Source organism: Poecilia formosa, unplaced genomic scaffold (genome assembly GCF_000485575.1).
Source record: "Poecilia formosa unplaced genomic scaffold, Poecilia_formosa-5.1.2 Scaffold73, whole genome shotgun sequence".
Classification (NCBI taxonomy): Eukaryota; Metazoa; Chordata; class Actinopteri; order Cyprinodontiformes; family Poeciliidae; genus Poecilia; species Poecilia formosa.
In genome coordinates this window covers 906,412-925,438 of record NW_006800012.1, presented here as the reverse complement: position 1 = coordinate 925,438, position 19,027 = coordinate 906,412, and the positions used below count along the sequence as shown (strand labels likewise).

The 19,027-nt window shown below is 38.0% G+C and overlaps 1 protein-coding gene across 7 annotated transcripts in view; it reads right to left on the bottom strand.

Moving 5' to 3' along the window:
* nrxn2b (neurexin 2b) overlaps positions 1-19,027 on the bottom strand; it is a 703,630-nt gene that overhangs the window by 602,485 nt on the left and 82,118 nt on the right. For 5 of the 7 annotated variants that reach the window (XM_016673326.1, XM_016673332.1, XM_016673331.1 and 2 more), the window contains exon 3: positions 5,120-5,149. The exons of the other annotated variants lie outside the window; for them this stretch is intronic. In XM_016673326.1, coding sequence (XP_016528812.1) covers positions 5,120-5,149 — 30 coding nt within the window. The remainder of the gene's footprint in view (positions 1-5,119; positions 5,150-19,027) is intronic. 7 annotated transcript variants of the gene reach the window in all.

Here is a 19,027-nt window from a genome sequence, read left to right as displayed (position 1 = left end):
AGGGGTAAAACAAAAGGCAAGACCCTGTTCTGTTTTTATGGCTCCCATGTCAAAGCGCTTCACATCCCATCACCCTGAAGCCGAAGGATCCAGTTTGATGATCAGACTCCATTACCACATCGTCCTGCTCTGAGGTTTCCCATCACCTACAGCCCCGGGCAGAGCATCTGTCTGGACCAACAGCTGGACCATGATGGCTTTTAGCTGCTGCTGTGGGCCAGTGGAGAAGACCAAGTCCAAGCTGAACTGCGTGCTGCCTGGTGAGGTTGACACAAATCGCCAACATGAGGTTTCTTCAATCTGACATGTTTTTGTCCACTAAGGAGAAAGGTTTAACATTTATTATCAAACCAGATACACACACACAAAAAAAAACATAAGACTAAATCGTAGTTGATGCCAATTACTTGAGACTATCAGACTCCGATAATCTCAATGAAGTGTATTTTGCATTTATGAAACTCCAAAATTATATTAATCCTGTCATTTAATTTAATTTTCTAAGGCAGTGTTATTCCAAATGGGGGAATTACGGAAAGCTGGAGGGAAGATGAGAAAAAAATGCAAAAATTAAAAAAATGCATTTTTTAAATATTTTACTCATTTTTAAAAAAAATAAATTTTAATTTGTTTCTTAAGCTTTATTATAAAATATAAGCTGGAATAATTTATTGCCATGCGCATCTTTCTGATTGGCTGCCAGTCCAATTTATCAAGCTGCTTTGCTCCTCAAGTTAGCACAGCTAGCATAGCTAGCATAGCTAGCAAGCACCAAAAGTTTTGCCAAAGGTTCATGAGGTCTGGAACTCCTGTTCTAAGGAATTACAAAAGGTCATTTTTGAAAGTTCTCTTCAAAAGGTCAAAAAATGTTTTACTAAACTGTAGTTTTATTATTTTACACATTTTACATATATTATTTTACATATATATAAATGAAAGAAGAAGCAACAAAAAGAGTTTGCCCTTGAAGTGTAAAATCTAAAATATGTCTCATGTTGGATTTAGAGCAATGCTAGAGGGAAATCACAATGGATAAATGTTGGTGTCAGATTTCCTGCTGTTCTAATGTTTTCCTTTTCTCTTTTTTTTTTTGCAGTTTTTGCTTTTCTCTCCTTAAGCATGTCGGCTTTGATGAACTGGCGGCTCAGTTTGGAGTGGATCCCAGAATGCATACCTGATAAAGTTCAGCTGAGGAAGGTTTATGGAAATGTTAACGAGACAAAAAAAAAAAGAAAAAAACAGAGGCAGTATAAAGATAACAGGATTACGCTTAGAAAACATCTGCTCAGAGTATTGAATGCCTTCTTTTTTTAGTTGCTAAGCCACACAAAAGCTACGGAAGCGTTTAACTGCCCAAGTGCCGAAATAAATTCGGGCTGAGCATCTCGTTTAAATTAGGAAACTTTTCTAGCTGTGAGGAGACGCAAAACTCGTTTAAATGAGAAAAGTTCCTCCTTTTAACAAGATTTTAAAAACACATTATAACGGCGTCTATATCTCATTAAAACCAAAACATCTTTTAAACGTCGTAACAGTAAAAAAGCTACGGCTCTGGGGATTTGTATGTCGTAGAGGAAACAGGGTGAGGAGGAGAGTCATAGCGAGTCCCTCTGTGCTCGTTTATCCCCTTTATGTTGTTTTTATATCTTATCTTTATAAAATGACATAACACTCATCTTGATATAACAAGAAGCTCTTGTTTTAATGAGTGTGTTTTAAACGAGAAACTTATTTTTGCCTCATTTTTTTGGTGTGTGGTAGTCAGATAAAAATAATTTTGCCAAAAGTTTATTCTGACTTAGTGAATTATTGGTAAGCACACTAATGCGTTCCGTGTTCATTTGTTGTGCTATTTTAGTCAATCTGGGAGTTTGTGGATACATATTCAGACAGAAATTGGTAATTGTAGGGTTGGGGCAGTGTGGCACAGTATCGCTGATGTGCAACTAGCAAAAGAACCAAAGAAGAAAAGAAAAGACAAAAGAAACAAGTAGAACTTCTCCATCAGAATATCATGACGTATTGTATGGCTCCTTTTATTTCTCTTTAAAATCATGTACAATATTTAGATTTTTTTTTTTTCATCCTTGCCATCATTGAAAATGTGCCTCAGATTTAAGAAGCTAACTCAGATCTGCCCTCTAGTGGACATAATGCCTTACATATTATTAAAGGCATTGAAAACAGTGAAGGTTGGCAGCTTTAGAATGAGACAGACTCATTTCTGCCTGTGGAGAAAAATAGCACATTTTAAGAGATAGAGAAATGTAATTTATGATTTATTGTTGCAATATTTTTAGTCAACTTAGTAGCAGCATGGATTATGTGTGGTGTGCATAGGGCATCTCTGAGGTTTGAGTCTGCTCAGGTCCCAGACTTTTTAAATGTATCCAAAAAGTGCCTGGCTGATTTCTAATTTATACTTTTGTCCCAATTTCCCACTTCTGACACCCAGATTATCAGGACGGCTCTTAAAGTGGCAGTATCGTGTAAAATCGACTTTTTGAGCTGTACTTTGTTATATTGTTATTCCCTTATCAAGAACATACCTTGAGTGTTGCCTTGATTCTTTCATGCATGTTTGAGAAATCACTTAATGTCCATGGCAACCATTCTGCTGTACATAAAGCCTGGATGGGTGGACCAAACCCCGCCTTCAAGAACGCAGCTCCTCCTCAGAGCTGCAGCTTCCTACTTCTCAGAGCAATGCTGGTAAAAACCTTAAAGGGTTAATAGAGGAGCCATGTTGTGATGACTTCCTGAAGGCGGAGTTTCAGAAAGAGCAGGAGTTTCTTAAAGAGACAGAGGCCCCATTTAAAGGTGTTAAATTATGAAGTCATAGTTGATATATATCTCTCTCTATATGTATATATATATTTCTATAACTGAAGTCAACATATTTTATTGTTTGTGTGTCAACTAACCCTGTCCACCAGAAAGTCTGGTGGGGAAATGTCTTTTTCTACTGTTTTTTCCTTTGTTATTAAATACAGTCTCTGAACTATCGCCAGAGCTTCTTCGCAGTCGGCCATGTTTGTTTACTCTGAACTCGCGCTCGGTCTCCAGAGGTTTTGAGAGTTTTCCCATCTTACGAATGTTGGTGAATGAATCTGTCTGTATGTGATGTTTTGCTCAACGCCTCACGCTGTACGGCTAAACCTGTTATAGCTAAGACTTGTTATTCTTTTTGAAACCATCTTGTCTATGGTCTCAGGTTTTGAAAATCAGCTGACAATTTTAGAATCTTGTCATGTGAAAAAAAGACTTTAGAGCAACGGTTTACAAACTTTGCCTCATTGACCAAATTTTTACCAAACCCTCCTAACCCCCAATTTATTTATTCATCAATTAACTTTTTATTATTATTATTATTATTATTGGGGGGGTGGGGGTGGGGGGGTTGTTTTTTTTTGTAAGAGAAGCTTCATTGTAATTCCAAAACTTAAAGATTTTGCATGTTTGCTGTATTAAAAGAAAGTCTTCTAGTTTTCAATTTATTTTGGGCTCGATTGAATACATTTATTTTCAGTCATAGGAACAGGACTTTGGTCACTCTCTTTCAAAATGGCTGCTGTAACTAACCGGGTTTAATAAATTAAATAAAAGCTGATTCGGGTGTGGATAAATGTGATTCCATGTATTATAGAAGTTTTAAAAAGATGAATACTTTGTGTCGTACTTAACATTTTCCATTTTAAGAAAATGATGTCATTAATAATTTTACCCTGATTGAAAAGCATCAACCTCCTGTGCTACATGGGACAGATCTGTATCACTGCTGAATTGCAGTTGGGGGCTCAACAAAATCAGCCCAAGGGCCACAAATGGCCCCCAGGCCACACTTTGGACACACCTGGATTAGAGGGGGATCAAGATGTGTTGGGTAAAGTTTCAGACTGCCTATTTGTAAACCACTTGAAGGAAAAGGAAATGTATAAAAGCTTTGATTGGAACAGGAGGCTGAAATAATAACAACAATAAAAAAAGAGACAATTACATAAAAAGTAGAGCAGCTTTTTTTTTCTTGCTTTTGTGTGACATGGTTCATAATGAGAGGAGAGGCACCTCTTTCTATTCCAGTAAAGGTCAAAACATTCATTGCACATGTTCACTTTCCTCTCGTGAACTTTGCTTTAACACCACATTCAATAAGCCAGGCTCGGCGAGAGGCCAGAGGCTGAAAAAGGGCAGGAAATGAAAAGACATCAGAGGAAAAAAAAAAAGCTCGAAGAGTCACTTAAAACCAATTCTGTCAACCTGTAAAAAAAAAGGGGGAAATCTGTGACAAAAGAGGATGTGTAGCAGATATTAAACAGCTGTTGTGTCACACATAGAAAAACATCAGTAGAAATCTGTGTTCATGTCAAAACATTTCCCATGAAAACCAACGTACAAAACCTGATCCCAGTTCATCTTGTCACAGTTTGCCCATCGAGGAAATTATACAAAATCATTGCCAAACAATGGGAATGTCAGCAGAGTGGTGATGAGAAACTCTGCACATTCGACAACACTTTCACCTTGAAGTGTTAGTGAATGGAAGCTGGAAGGCATTTCGCTGTTAAAACATTGACCAACAAACACATTTCCAATAGAATCAGAAGTTTTTTCAGGTTAGGGTTTTTTTTTTTTGTTGTTTTTGTTTTTTTGTTTTTTTTTAAGCCCAAGCATAAAGGGAGAGCAGAAAAGTGTTACCTTCAGCCCCAAGGTCAGGCCGGCGGGGTCAAAGGTGGTCAGTGTTGAAGTCCAGGACGTGAGCCATAGGACAGGACAAGGGGTGGGACACACATTGACGGAGGTCACAGAAAAAACACAAAGATAATGGCAGCGAGGGAGAGGAAGGAGGCACAATCAAAAAGGGAGGGAGAGGGGGGCAGAAAAACGAGGGAAAGTTAAAGAGGACATGGACGAGAAGAAGATGAAAAGGATTAAACAGAGCAGGGGATTTAGGAGAAAAATGGAAGGATACGCCACAGAGGGAAGGTGGAAAGCAGAGGAGGAATTTGTGAGGGAGAACAGTAGTTTTGGGAGCGTAGAGGCTGAGTCAATTCCTCTAAAAAAAAAAGGCAAAAAAAGAAAACAAACAAAAAAAGGAAAAAAAAAACGAATAAACCCATACCTTGGTCGTTTAACGTCAGGTGCGCCAGACCTTGAAGGGGAAAAAACAGAAAAAAGGAACACAAAGGCAGAAAAAGAAGGTCATAAAAGGCACGGGAAGGAAAAAAAGCATTGTCACAACGTTGGACTGCAGTTTGTGACAGACATCCTGGGGCAGACTTGGATGTCAGAGTTTAAAAGTAAAAAGAAAAAAGTACAAAAAAATAAACGAAAACAAGAACAAAACAAAAACAAGAAAGAGTGAAAGATAGAGAGATAGAGAGCGAATAACAACAGAAAACAAGCAAACACTTCTTGAGTGAGGTGTGAGGGGTTCTGGAAAACAAAAAAAAAAGCATTTTCATTTGGCGCAACCGCCGAAGGCTATTGCTCACACAAATGCTTTTTTTTTTCCACTGGAGTACTTATGGAACACACAGAGAACTGTTTGGCAGAAAAAACAGGCTTGGATCTGATTGGTTATCTCCATCGCTACTCAAACCACAAAGCAGGAACCTGAGCCGATTTACAGAGAAGACACGACGGCCTTTCAGAGGCCTCCACACCCGTCAAACTTTTCCACCTCAGTCATGTTTCAGCTGCCAACCTTCAAACGGTGCCGTTTTGATGAAAGCGCCACAAAAACGCAAAGTCTTACCAAGTATCTTTGGTCTGGTTTCAAGTGCAAATATCTTGGTGCACTTGAATTAAGACAAAACTAACTTTGGAGTAACTTTTCAGGAAGAAATTAGTCAATATTTCTTAAATTTTGATGAAAAAGTTCGAGTTCCACCGACAGATTATTTCACTTATAACGAGACATTTTTTCCCAAATTAGAAATTATATAATCTGCCAGTGGAACTCAAACTTTTTCATCAAAATTTAAGAAATATTGACTTAAAACAAGCTTAATTACAAGTTACTTTTAAGCTAATTTTGTCTTAATTCAAGTGTAATACGGCAGTACTTGGAAAAATTTAAAAATTTCAACTGCTGATTTTCTTTTTTAACTGCCTTGTTACTAAAATGTGCTATATAAAAAAACATGACTGATAGATTTATATTTCTACAAGAAACTAGAGAAAAATACTTGGCAAAAATTTTGTGATTTTGCAGTGTGTGTGACTGACCAACACAAAGTTGTACATCATAATAGACAGAAAAGGTTTTACAGACCTAAATCCAATTGAAAAACTGCAGCACGAAATAAAAACGTCCTTACAAAGACCATTTCCACCCAGCTTTGTCTTTTTTTTGGGAAAAGAAAAGTGGCCAAAAAATTCTGCTTTGTCTTTTTTTGGATGTTAAAACCGGGAGCAGACATCAAAACATCCACAGCAGTGATCTGAGTGGAAGACGACTCTACAAGGCATCGACTCGGAGCGTCTGAATGCAATTTCAAAACATACTTTTCAGATTTTGATATGGTAAAAATCCAGGAAATCATGCATCGATTTCTTTCTGCTCTATCATTATGCACCGCCTTCTGTTGGTTTACCCACAAAAACCCTGTAGAAACACACTGGAGCGTGAGCTCACACAGTGACGCGTGAAAACGTTTGAAGGGGAATGAATCACTTTGGAAGACACGCTAAGAACTTGAAACAACACAAAACAGAGCAAATACCGTCAGCACCGCCGCAGCATCACAACGTCGGCATAGAAACCTCATACTGGTGGACGGCTACTTTACACAAACTGAGTAAAACGTGCAGCTATATTTATTGAAAACACAGAAATCTGATGATCCTTTACTTGTGGTCATAACTAGATAAATACATGGAAGGAGGGAAATAAGCCCAAACCACAGAAAACAAGGTATAAACTACAGAAACACGGATCTGTAACTGAATGTAGACAGAAGAAACATGCCGGCTTATGAACACTTTGCTGCCACAATGTTTCACTTCAGCTTCTAGTATAAAGTATGTCAGCATCTACGTTTCTGTCAAATTCAGCCAAGCTTCTAAGGAAATAGAAACATTAAATACCAAAGTGATGTGCATCATGTCTGTTTATGTCCGTCTCACACCTCTACTGTATCTGTTTCTGTCTCTCTGTCTTTTTCAGTCTCCATCTCTGTCTCTCTATGTCTCTATCTTTGTTTCTATCTTTTTATCTCTTTGTCTCCATCTCTTTCTCCATCTTTTTCACCATCTCTGTCTCTGTTGATCTGCATCTCTTTCTGTTTTTGTCTGTGTTTCAGTCTCTATCCATCTCTGTCCATCTGTCTGTATTTCGATCTGCTTCTATTTGTTTGTGTCTTTACATCTATCTCCATATCTGTCCCTCTGTTTCTCTGTATCTGTCTCTGTTTGTTTATCTCTCATATCAGTCTATTCGTCTGTGTCTTCATATCTGTCTCTGTTTCTTGCTATCCATTTATTTCCAATCTCTGTCTATATGTTTGTCTGTTTCCGTCCGATTCTGTCTAAATGTCTGTTTCTGTTTCTGTCCGTCTCCCGTATCTGTCCATCTCTTTCCGTCTGTCTGTTTCTGTCCATCTGTCCCTGCCTGCCTGCTTCTGTTTCTTTCATCTATAAGTCTGTCTTTTCCCCGCATTTCTATCTATGGAGCTGTATTCATGAACTCAAACAGCAGCATGTTTTTTTGTGAACAAAGTCCTTCGAGAAAACACTTTGAGGAGCAAAAAAATTAAACCCTGTGGCCTAAAGCGGAGAACATTCCCAACTAAAAAGAAATTGGATTTATCCTCGGGCAACAGCAGGATATAAAACGGCATTACAGGTCACAAACAAGGAGAATGTAAAGGTCAAATCTTTTTCGAGCCGGCCTGTCTTTTGGTGATCGATAGCAGCTCAAACACAAAGCTTCTGGCGGCCCAAGCAAACAATCCAGCGTCAGCAACAATTCAGCGTCAAACGGCGGCGTTTTGGCACTGTACGAAGAACAGGAGCGGTCCAAACAGGAGCCACGCAGAGACAACAACTCAGCCAACGGTGATCTAAAAGGGACTTCAGGTTTTTACTCAATACTGTCTTATTTTTAGTCTTTCAAGGGGCCAAAGACGACGTAAAGGCCTGTTAACGACACATTTATGTTGTAACTCTGCTCTAAAAACCAGGACATTATGTAACTGCTAGATGACTCTTTAGTCATTTAAGACTAAAGACACTTAAATGACTACAAGCTGTTCTTGCTGTTCTCCATATAATGCATCCTGTGATCCAAGGTGAGAGGAAATGTACAGGCAGAGAGCTTTATTAATCCGGTGGAGGTCGGTTTCCTGCCGGCCCCCTTTGCATAAAGACCAATCATTCTCACTGTGTCACTTTCTGGTTTTGTTCCCTCTGCTCATAGTCCATTAAGGAGATAAGGCTGAGGCTCCTGCAATGAAACAGAATGCTGCTGTCGCTGCATACCAAATCACTCAAACACACCACCGTCTGCATGTTCTCTCATTCCAGCCTCATGTGGCTGAAGCAGTCGAACAGAAGAAGAAAAAAATCCATACATTTAAAAAAAAACAAAAAAAAAACAAGTATGAGAAGAGGAAAAACCACAGAGAGAGAAAGAGACGGTGGAGAAAAAAGTGCTGCAGCTGCAGGTTGTTAAATGGCTGCTATTCACAACTAAACTTCCAGCTTTAGTTTCACACACAGGTGAACGACAAAGAAAACATGAGATAAGAAACGATAAGAAGCCTTTTTATCAGGAGGTGTTGAAACGAAGGAAAAAGGAAAAAAAAGCAAAGGTGTAGGTAGAAAGCTATTAAAAAGGTATGCACCAATCCGAGATCACACTTCCAAAACACACCACAGTCTCCCTTTCAAACAAGACGCGAGGCGATAAGGGAAGCAGAAACGACGGGCGAGATGAAGGGCTTGGGTGAGAGGAGCAGCCCTACATCTTCAGCTCTTGTGGGGCGTTCAGAGGCAGCGGCGGTCATTATCTATCGAAATCATCCCAGAGGAGAAACAGCGACGGACCAGGCTGCCCATCATCCAGGTCCAGGAGCAGCAGAGTCTCAGTGGTGCACATGGAGAGCAAAGGCTGGCTCACCAGGACCTGAACTCGGATCTCAAAGCCAAACAACATCAGAAATGGACCATGGAGCAACAGAAGGAGGTGGCCTGGTCCCACCAATCAGACAGCCATTTTAACTGCATGAATGACTTAATGCATGTGCATCACTTCAATGGAGAACTCTTAGCAGGAAGAAATAGCAAGCTTGGTGTTAGATATAATATATACTTTTAGGGTGCTAAGATTGGCAATGAGTCAGGCCTGTTTTGGACCACATGTGGTCATAATGTTATGACTGATGCATAATCATTATCGCAAAAAAAATAAAAATTAAAAATAAAAATCCCCAAGCCAAATCAACATGTGTCAGTCTTTATTCTGACTGGAAATCAACTTTTAGAACACAGTTTTATTTCAATGTCACTTTATTATTATTATTATTATTATTATTATTATTATTATTATTATTATTATTATTATTCTCTGGTGTTGAAATTGTTTCAACATGTTTTCAACCAGGTGGAGCCATTTTGAGTAAAATCTAAATGGTTAAAACAGCTTTAAACTTATTTTTGGATAAAACAATAAAATAAAATAAATCAATAAATAAATAAAAATTAAAACAGAATCAATGCTGTGACTGATTTTTGAAACTGCCAGCATTGATTAACAACAATTATAACATAATTTGAATTATGTTGAATGGAGTAAAAAATGTGAGACTTCAATTGCCAAATCAAGCATTTAAAAATAAAAAAAATATTTGTTGCTTTAAAGGAAATTGAAAAAATAAACATTATGGTACATACTTTGTGTAGTTGTTTCCTTTGGATAAACCAAATTATGGGACACGCTACATTCACACCAACGTCCTTCCTTACACTACTCAAAGCCACCGGCTCGACGACAGATAAGGCAGCGGGATTGAGCATTTACACCAATTATCTTTGTAACACATTTAAATCCAATCATAAGGAAATGCTCTTCAAGGCTTCATCGACATCGGAGGGGAAATCAAACTGCCACGGCAACAAGACGAGCAGCGCTGCTTCCTTACAGCCTGGGAGCGTGATGAAATCCGAGCCACCGTTCTCACACCTCCTTGACATCTGAGCATTGATTACATTGTTAATCGTGTGGCGAGCACAGATGGGAGTGTCTAATGGAACGGGTGCTATCTGGAGAGTGGGACTGCCTGGTTATGATCGAGTGGCAGATGGAGGCCAGTCATAATTCTATCATTAGAAGAAGACATTGTTCTGTTATGTCCTGTTTTTCTCCCATTTCCTTCTGTTTATTACCTTTATTGCTCACCTTAACCTTCTTGGCCTCCATATGTAACTCTACGTTAGCACCTATTTTTTCCTCCTTTCTCATCTGCCAGTACATAATGCTCTTTAGTTTTTCTAAACACTCTTTTTAAACCATTGGATGCTTAAAAACAGACCTCTAATAGCATCCAATTAGCATAGCATGTATGTTTAGCAGATAATGGTTGTCTTATAGCGGCACACATTTTTGAAAGAGCTGTCACAGCTTTACTTGCATTTATTTTATTTTTTTTTAATAAATCTTAAGCTCCATCATCCCAGACACATTCACACACACGAGCAGATGTGTTGGGTCACAGCAGAAGCGACTCGCCACTCGAGGGGGACAAAGAAAAATGGCCGTCATCATCATTATCGTCTTCTATTCCTTTTCAACTTGGGTTCTCATCTAACGCTGCAGCCCTCGTTTCTTGGATGAACACACAGAACGAGCCACAAGAATATGTTCACCTTGAAGCCCCCCCTCCCTCCTGTGGGATCCACATAAGCACTATGGCATATTAAATAGAATAATTTCCAAAGACTTACACCGACATCTGGTTATTTCCTGGTTTATGTCCTCCTTGAAAACATATCGAGGTAGAGACAGGTTTTGTTTTCCTGAATGCAAAGTGTGTTTGAGAACAGCTGTTCAAATCTACATTTGAAGAAGGAAGCAAGCATGATCAAAAGGTACAAACTGAAACAGCAGTAATACATTAAACTAGAACTGCAAGCAGTTGTGGACGGGTTCCAAGCCCAACAAAGCAACTCTGCCCTCGTTTCACCCCATGCACTTTATGTTAAAGCTACAGTATGTAACTTTTAGGGGGAAAAAAATACATATTTGTTAAAATTTTCATTATGTTGTTGCAATATAATACAGATAATCTGTGGGGGAAAAAACAAGCCTTCTCCCGGTGCTCCTAGTATAAACTGCAGAAATACACCAGTCAAAAACAACCAATCAGAGACAGGAAGAAGGTCTTAGTGCTATCTGTAACTCCTCTCGCTAGCAATCTGCTAAGCTACAGCTGGTTCGCCACAAAATAGCCTGCCACAAATGCTAAGGCTAGTTAGCATGGCCACTGATGATGGCAGATAAATGGCTTTCCATTTACCAATCAAAAATAACCTAAATGTAAATTCATAAAAATTCCAAAAGATGCCATAGAAAAACATACCACTACAGATTCATTATAAGAGTTAATTAGCATGTAGGAATCATCTACTGTACAAACATGAGGCAAATCAAGGCTTAATGCTTCCATCAGGTCTGGATCAATGTTACCCCTGTGAATGCTGTTTTATCTCTGTTAGCAAAGAGGTACAGGCTCTGCTTAAAAACAACAGTGCAATAGCTTGAAGGTTGATCTCATTCAATGTGAACATTTATCATTTCATCGGCCTGATCTATAATGTATGACCTTTCCAAAACTAAATATTAAAGCTGCAGCAGATTTCAGCAGGCTTTAATAATTCAGTCTGAGTGCCAATTGTACGGGGAAGAGAAGCAGGTGATGAGGAGCTAACAGCTACAAACATTTCTGCCATATGGATTCCACGTCTTTCAACGCTTCAAAAAGTGAACAAATATCAAACCTTTTCATAAATTAGGACTTTATGAAAGTTGTGGATTTTTTTTTTGTATACCCCGTTGTTTTCACAGCAATTTTATGTCAATCGGAACTTAAATTATTAGATTTCACAACACAATGGCCACAGTGAACCTTAACCAAACTGCAATGCGCAAAACCTTTAATTTCTACAAAGATTTCATTGCCAATGAAAATACGCAATACCACTTGTAATACCACGAGGACCATTAATGAATCAAGAGGAATATTTTTTATTAATATATTCTCCAGACCAACTTTTTTTTTCTCCCCCACAAGCAGATCTGGTGTTTCTACATAAAAAATTTAAGAGTAGCAATGAAAATTTTAATCAACTTAGGCAAAATAGAATTACCAGAACACTTTTATATTTTAACTGCACTGCTGATTGTTACATATTATTTAGCCCTGAAACAGAACTAATAACAAAAAAAAAAAAATCTAATAGTATTTTTAAGAAAATTAGAAAGGGGAGCAGTGAGTCATGCAAAATGCTGCAGCTCAACTGTTCGAACAAAACGGGAAAATGAACAAATATCCAACGTAAATACTATCAAACCGAACATTAGTGCCGTTTTAATTAAATAAATAAAAATTAAGGTTGTGCATTTTTGCTGAAGTTTCTTGGTTGACACAAATGTCATTGCAAATCGAGAGTAAACAACATTATTTTTGATGTTCTGGTAAAAGAGGTGAGTTCGAGGTGTGTCTGTTTTCCAGTTGTTTCTTTCCTCTGCTTGAACTGATCCTGTCCAAATTGATTGACAGGTAATTCATTGTCTTATTCACATCAGAAACTTGCCTGTCTGGTGTTACAGGTGCATGAGAGGGTAGAGCGCCAACAGGATGGATAGAATTCAAACAGCAGAACACCTGGTATGTTAGGAATAGAAGCAAAGTGTGTATTTGCTGTTCAAATTGCAGCAACTATTCTTTATGTTTCTTCAAATCATTTGGAGTGAATAAACCCCTGGACAGTCTTCTCGGGTTGGTCTTCCTGTGATTCTCAAAAAAGGGAGAAAACAGGATTGCACTTATCTTAGTACGTGTGAGATCTGCTGCTTTACTTTTGAGTCTGAGTCTATTCATTCAGTGTAGTGTTTCCACAGAACTACCACAGGGTATCCGACTCCTGGTGAAGCACTAAGCAACTGAAGCATAAAGTCTTTATGGTCTCGTTCCGTTTTACAAAGCAGCAGCGGTCATCTGTCAGTCGTGATGCATTAAACTGTGTCCAGGTCTGTCAGATGATGCGAGTCATTATTCAAAGTTACAATCACTCAGAGTAACACACCACCAATGAGACTTGACTGGAACCACAATCTCTGATAACAGGTACTTCAGCATCGACACTTCAAACTACAAATGATCCAAGAAAATGGCTGGTGGCTGGAATCTGACAGGCTCTGATTGGTGATCCATTTGATTGGTGGGTATTTCTAACATCGCTGGATGTTTTAACAGGAAGGATGGGGCAGAAGACAGTAAGGCTAAACGTATTAAACATCTGAATCTTTGAGCATGCTCTATATATAGTTCAGTCTTTTGAAAATCTCAAAATACCAAAACTATATAAATGTCAAATGTATTTCTTTATGCTTTAATGATTGATCCTGCCCCCTTTTCTCAAGTCAACTTTCAGAATCAGGCATGTTCTTCCATATTACTGTGTGTTTTTGACAAGGAGAAAAATAAATGCTTGACCCCTTTATGACGAGTGTCGCAAATTAGCATCAATCCCATTACAGGCTGAATACAGCAAAGTTTGTGTACATATACCACAAATGCTGCTTCATACATATAAATAACATACAAAGGATTATAACAGAAGTGTTTTGCCACCATAGTGGTGTGCACTACATCCGGTTCATGAATGCAGAAAACTGCATCCAGCAAATCCCATTAGCTCTGGCTTATAAACTCAGTATATTGTCAGAATCTAAGGTAGAAATGAGAAAAAGATGGAAATAGTGAGAAATGCTGCCAGGAGGTTTCTTGAAAGTACAAAAACATCTGCATTCTTAGCCAATGGGTGTTCTTTTGACATGACAAAAGCAAAATAAAAAATTTCTCACAGACAGCTGTTTAATACCGTTAGACTATTGCTATGGTAACCAGGGCGTAGCATATATCTTATGAGAATCATAAGTTCTACCTCTTGAGGTAGTGCTGAATGACAAAGTGAATCTTAAAGTAGAAATTGAAACACTGTTACTGTGGTGGCTTATTTACTGGATAACAAAATAAGTTAAATTGTAAACGAGTTTACAGGTCTGACAGGATTAGTTACAATCACCTGAAACTGATATGAGAGCAGAATAAGGTAGGTGCTAATATAGTTATAAGTGTCTGAGCTAATTGCTGCAGGCTGCAAACTTCAGCTTTGAGTTTAACTACTGCATATTCTGCAGAGCAGAGGCGTCATGGTTATGGCACCTGTAACACAAAATCTAAACATCGCCCTCTGGTGGTTATAATGTTATCAGGATCTTGGCAGTACTAACGTTTTATAAGAATTATGACACAAACAAGGTAGAAAAACTTTTCAGTTCCAAAGTGTTGCCACAGGATAGCATTTTTACAGGGGTGTGTAAATGTTAGAATAAAGGTGAGACCTTTAAATCAATGTTTGAAGTGGGTTCTACAATCAAGCTGAAGTGATGCTGCTACTCTATGAGTGCGTTGCTGCTAACCGGGATAAGAGATGGCAATGATTCATCTCAAAATATTCCTACAGGTCTGGCTTATAACAGCCTGTCATTGGGTTTATAGTAGCGGTTGGCTAAGCCTGTCACAATAAGCAATTAATCAATTAATCACATACATTTAAATGAGCTTGATTATCTCACCTTGTGATTAATATATTTTGAAGGGCAATTTAAAAAAAAAATAGTCCATTTTATTTATGGTTTTGGATGTTTGTATGTGTACGTTTATATTTGTTTCATTTATTGTTTTTGGTTGTTGTGTTTTATTGAAGAATTTTAAATATCTCCCAGTTCCAGTGTTAAGTGTTCTTTATAACATAAAACTTTATTGATATTTGAAAGGGCAAACTTGGATTGTTATTATCATTATTAATAATTGAAAAAGGATCTTAAAACAACAATATCGCTTATAACAACTACTGGGACAATTTATCATTAAGTACAATTTGTTGTCGTGGCAGGTCTTGGTAGAGGTTGACGAACATTTTATTTCTACTAGTAGTTTGTATTTTTAAAGCATTGGCTTCATCTTCACTGCAGTCTTGGTCTGGGGAAAATAGAGTTTGAATGTACTGGCATGGGTTCCCTCTGGGGAATCTGGATCCTCCCAAAGTCCAAAAATATGCCTGCTAGGTTAGATGGGGAGTCTAAGAATGTTTTCACATCTGATAGGCCAGTAAACTCTGTTCTATTTGGGACCAGAATTGCAAAATTTGTTACATCTTCAGAGTGCCAAACAAACCAAACGCAATGAGAAACCTGTTCCCCTCCTCGCCTGTCCTGACGCTGCACCAAGAACAAGTAGGGTCAGATATTAGCGGTTGGAGGATTTCTCTTTTGTCTTATGCAAAACTCTACCAGCCATTTCTCCAGCAAGAGGTAGACTCGTGTATTTGTTTTGGTTGAACTTACCCAGAGTGCCCTGCGCTACAGTCCGCTTCCTGGTTTGGGAGCGTTCTCCAGTCCACATGACATTGACATACACATTTGAACCTAGTTTTTTGGACCAGAGTTCATTTTCTTGGTCTGCATTAGAGTATGATTGAGCATTTACATCTCCCCAAACGAACCAGATTTTCTAGGCAAACGGACTGGAGTTGAAGTAAAGAGAACTAAACAGGACTGGTGTGAATGCATCCTGAAGTTGCCCTTCGCAGTGAGTGTGTTTGTTTTTGGTCGTGTTTGTCTCTGTGTTGCTCTGTCATGGACTGACGACATGTCCAGGGTCTACCACCCAATGGCCGCTGGAAGTAGGTACCTTCCCCTTCTTGAGCTTCCATGAATACTTGGACACAGACAATGATTGGATCGTTTTTACCATATTGCAAAAACTTAAATCTCAAGTTAATTGCCTCACTGGATAAAGATCAGAGAGGGTGACTAAAGAAAATCTCACACTTCATATCAACTAATTAAATCCATAACTAATTGATCCCCATTGATTCACACTTTATTATTAATTATAACTGCTAGTATGTAACAGAAAACACTGTGAGGAATAAATTCTTGGAGACGGTGGGGGGTGTAGAGATCGTACAGCTTCATTTCCTTCTTCACTAAACATCTCATAAATAAATCAGACGTCCATATGTCAGGATGGAAAAACTTAGATTCATTTTGTGTTTAAGGCGTCAGGAAAAACCTGCTGTAGTGCTCTTATGCCAACCAACCACAACACAGAAAGAAAACAGATAAGCTACCAGAATTTAAAAAGAATGCAGTATTTTTAAATTCTGCATTCTTCCAATACAGGAAATATATTTCCTGTATTGTACAGGAAATATATAATTTCCTGTACAATACATGTGCCATCAATATAATTCAATGTATTTACAATAATATATTCAAAAATGTATTAAAAATACATTACAAGATATAAGATACATGTAAAAATATCGTACCCTTTTTGGTTGTAATCGCAATACATATTTATACATATACAATATGGTCTATACTTATTTTGCAATATATTAGAACATATAAATACTAATGGCCATATATGGGAATATACTGCTTAATGTATGGAATGATATTTTATAATGCACATTAATATTATAAGGTCATTTCTATTCTCTTTCTCGTGTTGGACTGCCAGATTTACACACCATATTCCCTTCGTCCATCTGTCTGTCCGTCCTGTTTCACAAGCAAATTTCATTGAGTGAATGTTTCTGATTGCCACTTTGTAGCTCATTACATGAACTAAACACACAAAGTTTTTTTGTTTCCCCAACCCTTTTCCTGGGATTATGAAAGAAAAAAAAAAACAGCCCTTTTTGATGGAGAAAGAAAGCCGGTCCTCAAGTCAAGTGCTCCACCCTCACCTATGCAAAAGTTCAGAATTTAATATTCCTTTAATTCTTCTTTTCCCAGCTTCCATTGCCAAGTTATTTTCAGATCGCAAAAATAAAATCAGAACAACCTTCAAAGTCTCTTTACTCCTCTCAGCTACAAAAGCTCAAGTTAAATGCAAAGAGATCTTCAGGGACATTAGAGCGAATCAGCACCTTGCCTTGAGCATCTCTTGATGCCTAATACTTCATTTCGACAATCATCTCTCGCGCTACGGAGCTTAATCCTGTTTCTCTGCATCGACACCGCCACGCCGGGTGTTGCAGATTTGCGTCTGGAGAAATAAAACATGAAATTGTAATGAGTTTTCCTAAAAACGGGGGGAGGCTCCCAGTGAGGTACCGACAGGGAAGCCCCCACCCCGCTCTGTGTCTGAGGGTGGGCGTCAGCAGGTAACCACAACAACTTCCCTTAATGGAAAATTAATGTCCTCCAGCTGAGTCGGCGCGCCAACTTCATTTAACTCAACATCTCGTAAACACCATTAGACCTCGACAACGGCAACGCTCCTGGAAGTTCAGTCGTTTGAGAGGGGTTTGGCAATTATGGGGGAAAATTAATGGAAATGTGTGTGACAAATGTATTCATCGTTTATGGGTAGATTCTGAGAATCTTTGGGGAAACGCTCGATTTCCTTCAGATTGGAGGGTCTCGCCTGGTTTCTCTTATGGCCGTGCGATCATCAAGAGTTACATTCAGGATTACTTTTGGTCAATATTGAAACATTTAAATTATGTAAATTGATTTGTCAATGTAGACGTTACACTTCAAGAGTACACTGCTTTGAAAGTGATTTGTTTTCTATATTACAACTTCATTTAAATATCTGACAAGTATTCAAATATGCAACTTTGTGAAATTAGAAAAAACAATAAATGACTCAAATACTAATAGATAAGACCAAGTTATTCAAACCAAACAAATTTTGGATTTTACTGAACCATCCGATTTATTAAATGTAGATTTTATATAGTTAATATAATTCAGACACTATTTTTGTAGTGTCTATTTCAAGTGGCTGGAAAGATTTTTTGTTTTGTTTCCAAGGGGACCAGGACTTAAATAGACAAGACAAAGTTATTTAAACCAAACAAATTTCATATTTTCCTGAGGCATCAAATTGATTAATTTTAGGTATTATATGGTCAATACAATTAAGTCATTATAATTATTTACTAATATCCCTCCAGACTTAACTTTGAGATGTGCAAGATGTGTTTTGTTGCAAACATTGAGCATTATGTGATTTGTGTCAGTGTGTTGGAATGTGAAGAATAGAATGAATGTGCCATTAGAAAATAAAAGCATGCCTGCAAAATAAAACTGTTATAAAAAAATGTTTGTCAAAAATGAAAACTGCCTACTTGAGTAATTGGAAAGGCCCTGTTCTTCTCAAAGTGGCAACATAACGTATTAATTTGTTATGTTTCTGAATATGAACTAGCTTAAACAGCTATGGTTAACGATACAAACATTCGTTAACAGGTTTGCTCTCATAAACAGCCTTAAAGTGACAATAATAGACAGTCTCTCCTGTGGTTGTTTAATTATGATGATGATTTCAAACTGTTATAGCTTAAGTTCATACATTTATATATAAAAAAACAGACCTCAGCAAATGTCAAGTTTCCTTTTCCTGCAGACATGACATTATCCCCTTTTTCACATTCAAAGCAGAGGCTTTGCTGGTTGCTTTCATCATGCCAAACCCTAATTGGGCTGACTGAACAAATAACAGCAACAGGAAGTCCTATGCATATTCAAACAAGATGGTTCCTGACTTCCAGCTATTGGAAGGAGCACAATGGTGGAAGGAGAGGAAAGAGAGCTAAGAGAGCTGATCAAAAGAAATTAGACTGGGATGAATCCCTCTAGTTAAACTTCTGAAAATGTAACAAATGTCTGACGGTGCAGATGGGGTTGAATGGACACTAAGGAAACTGGTACTACAGGAAA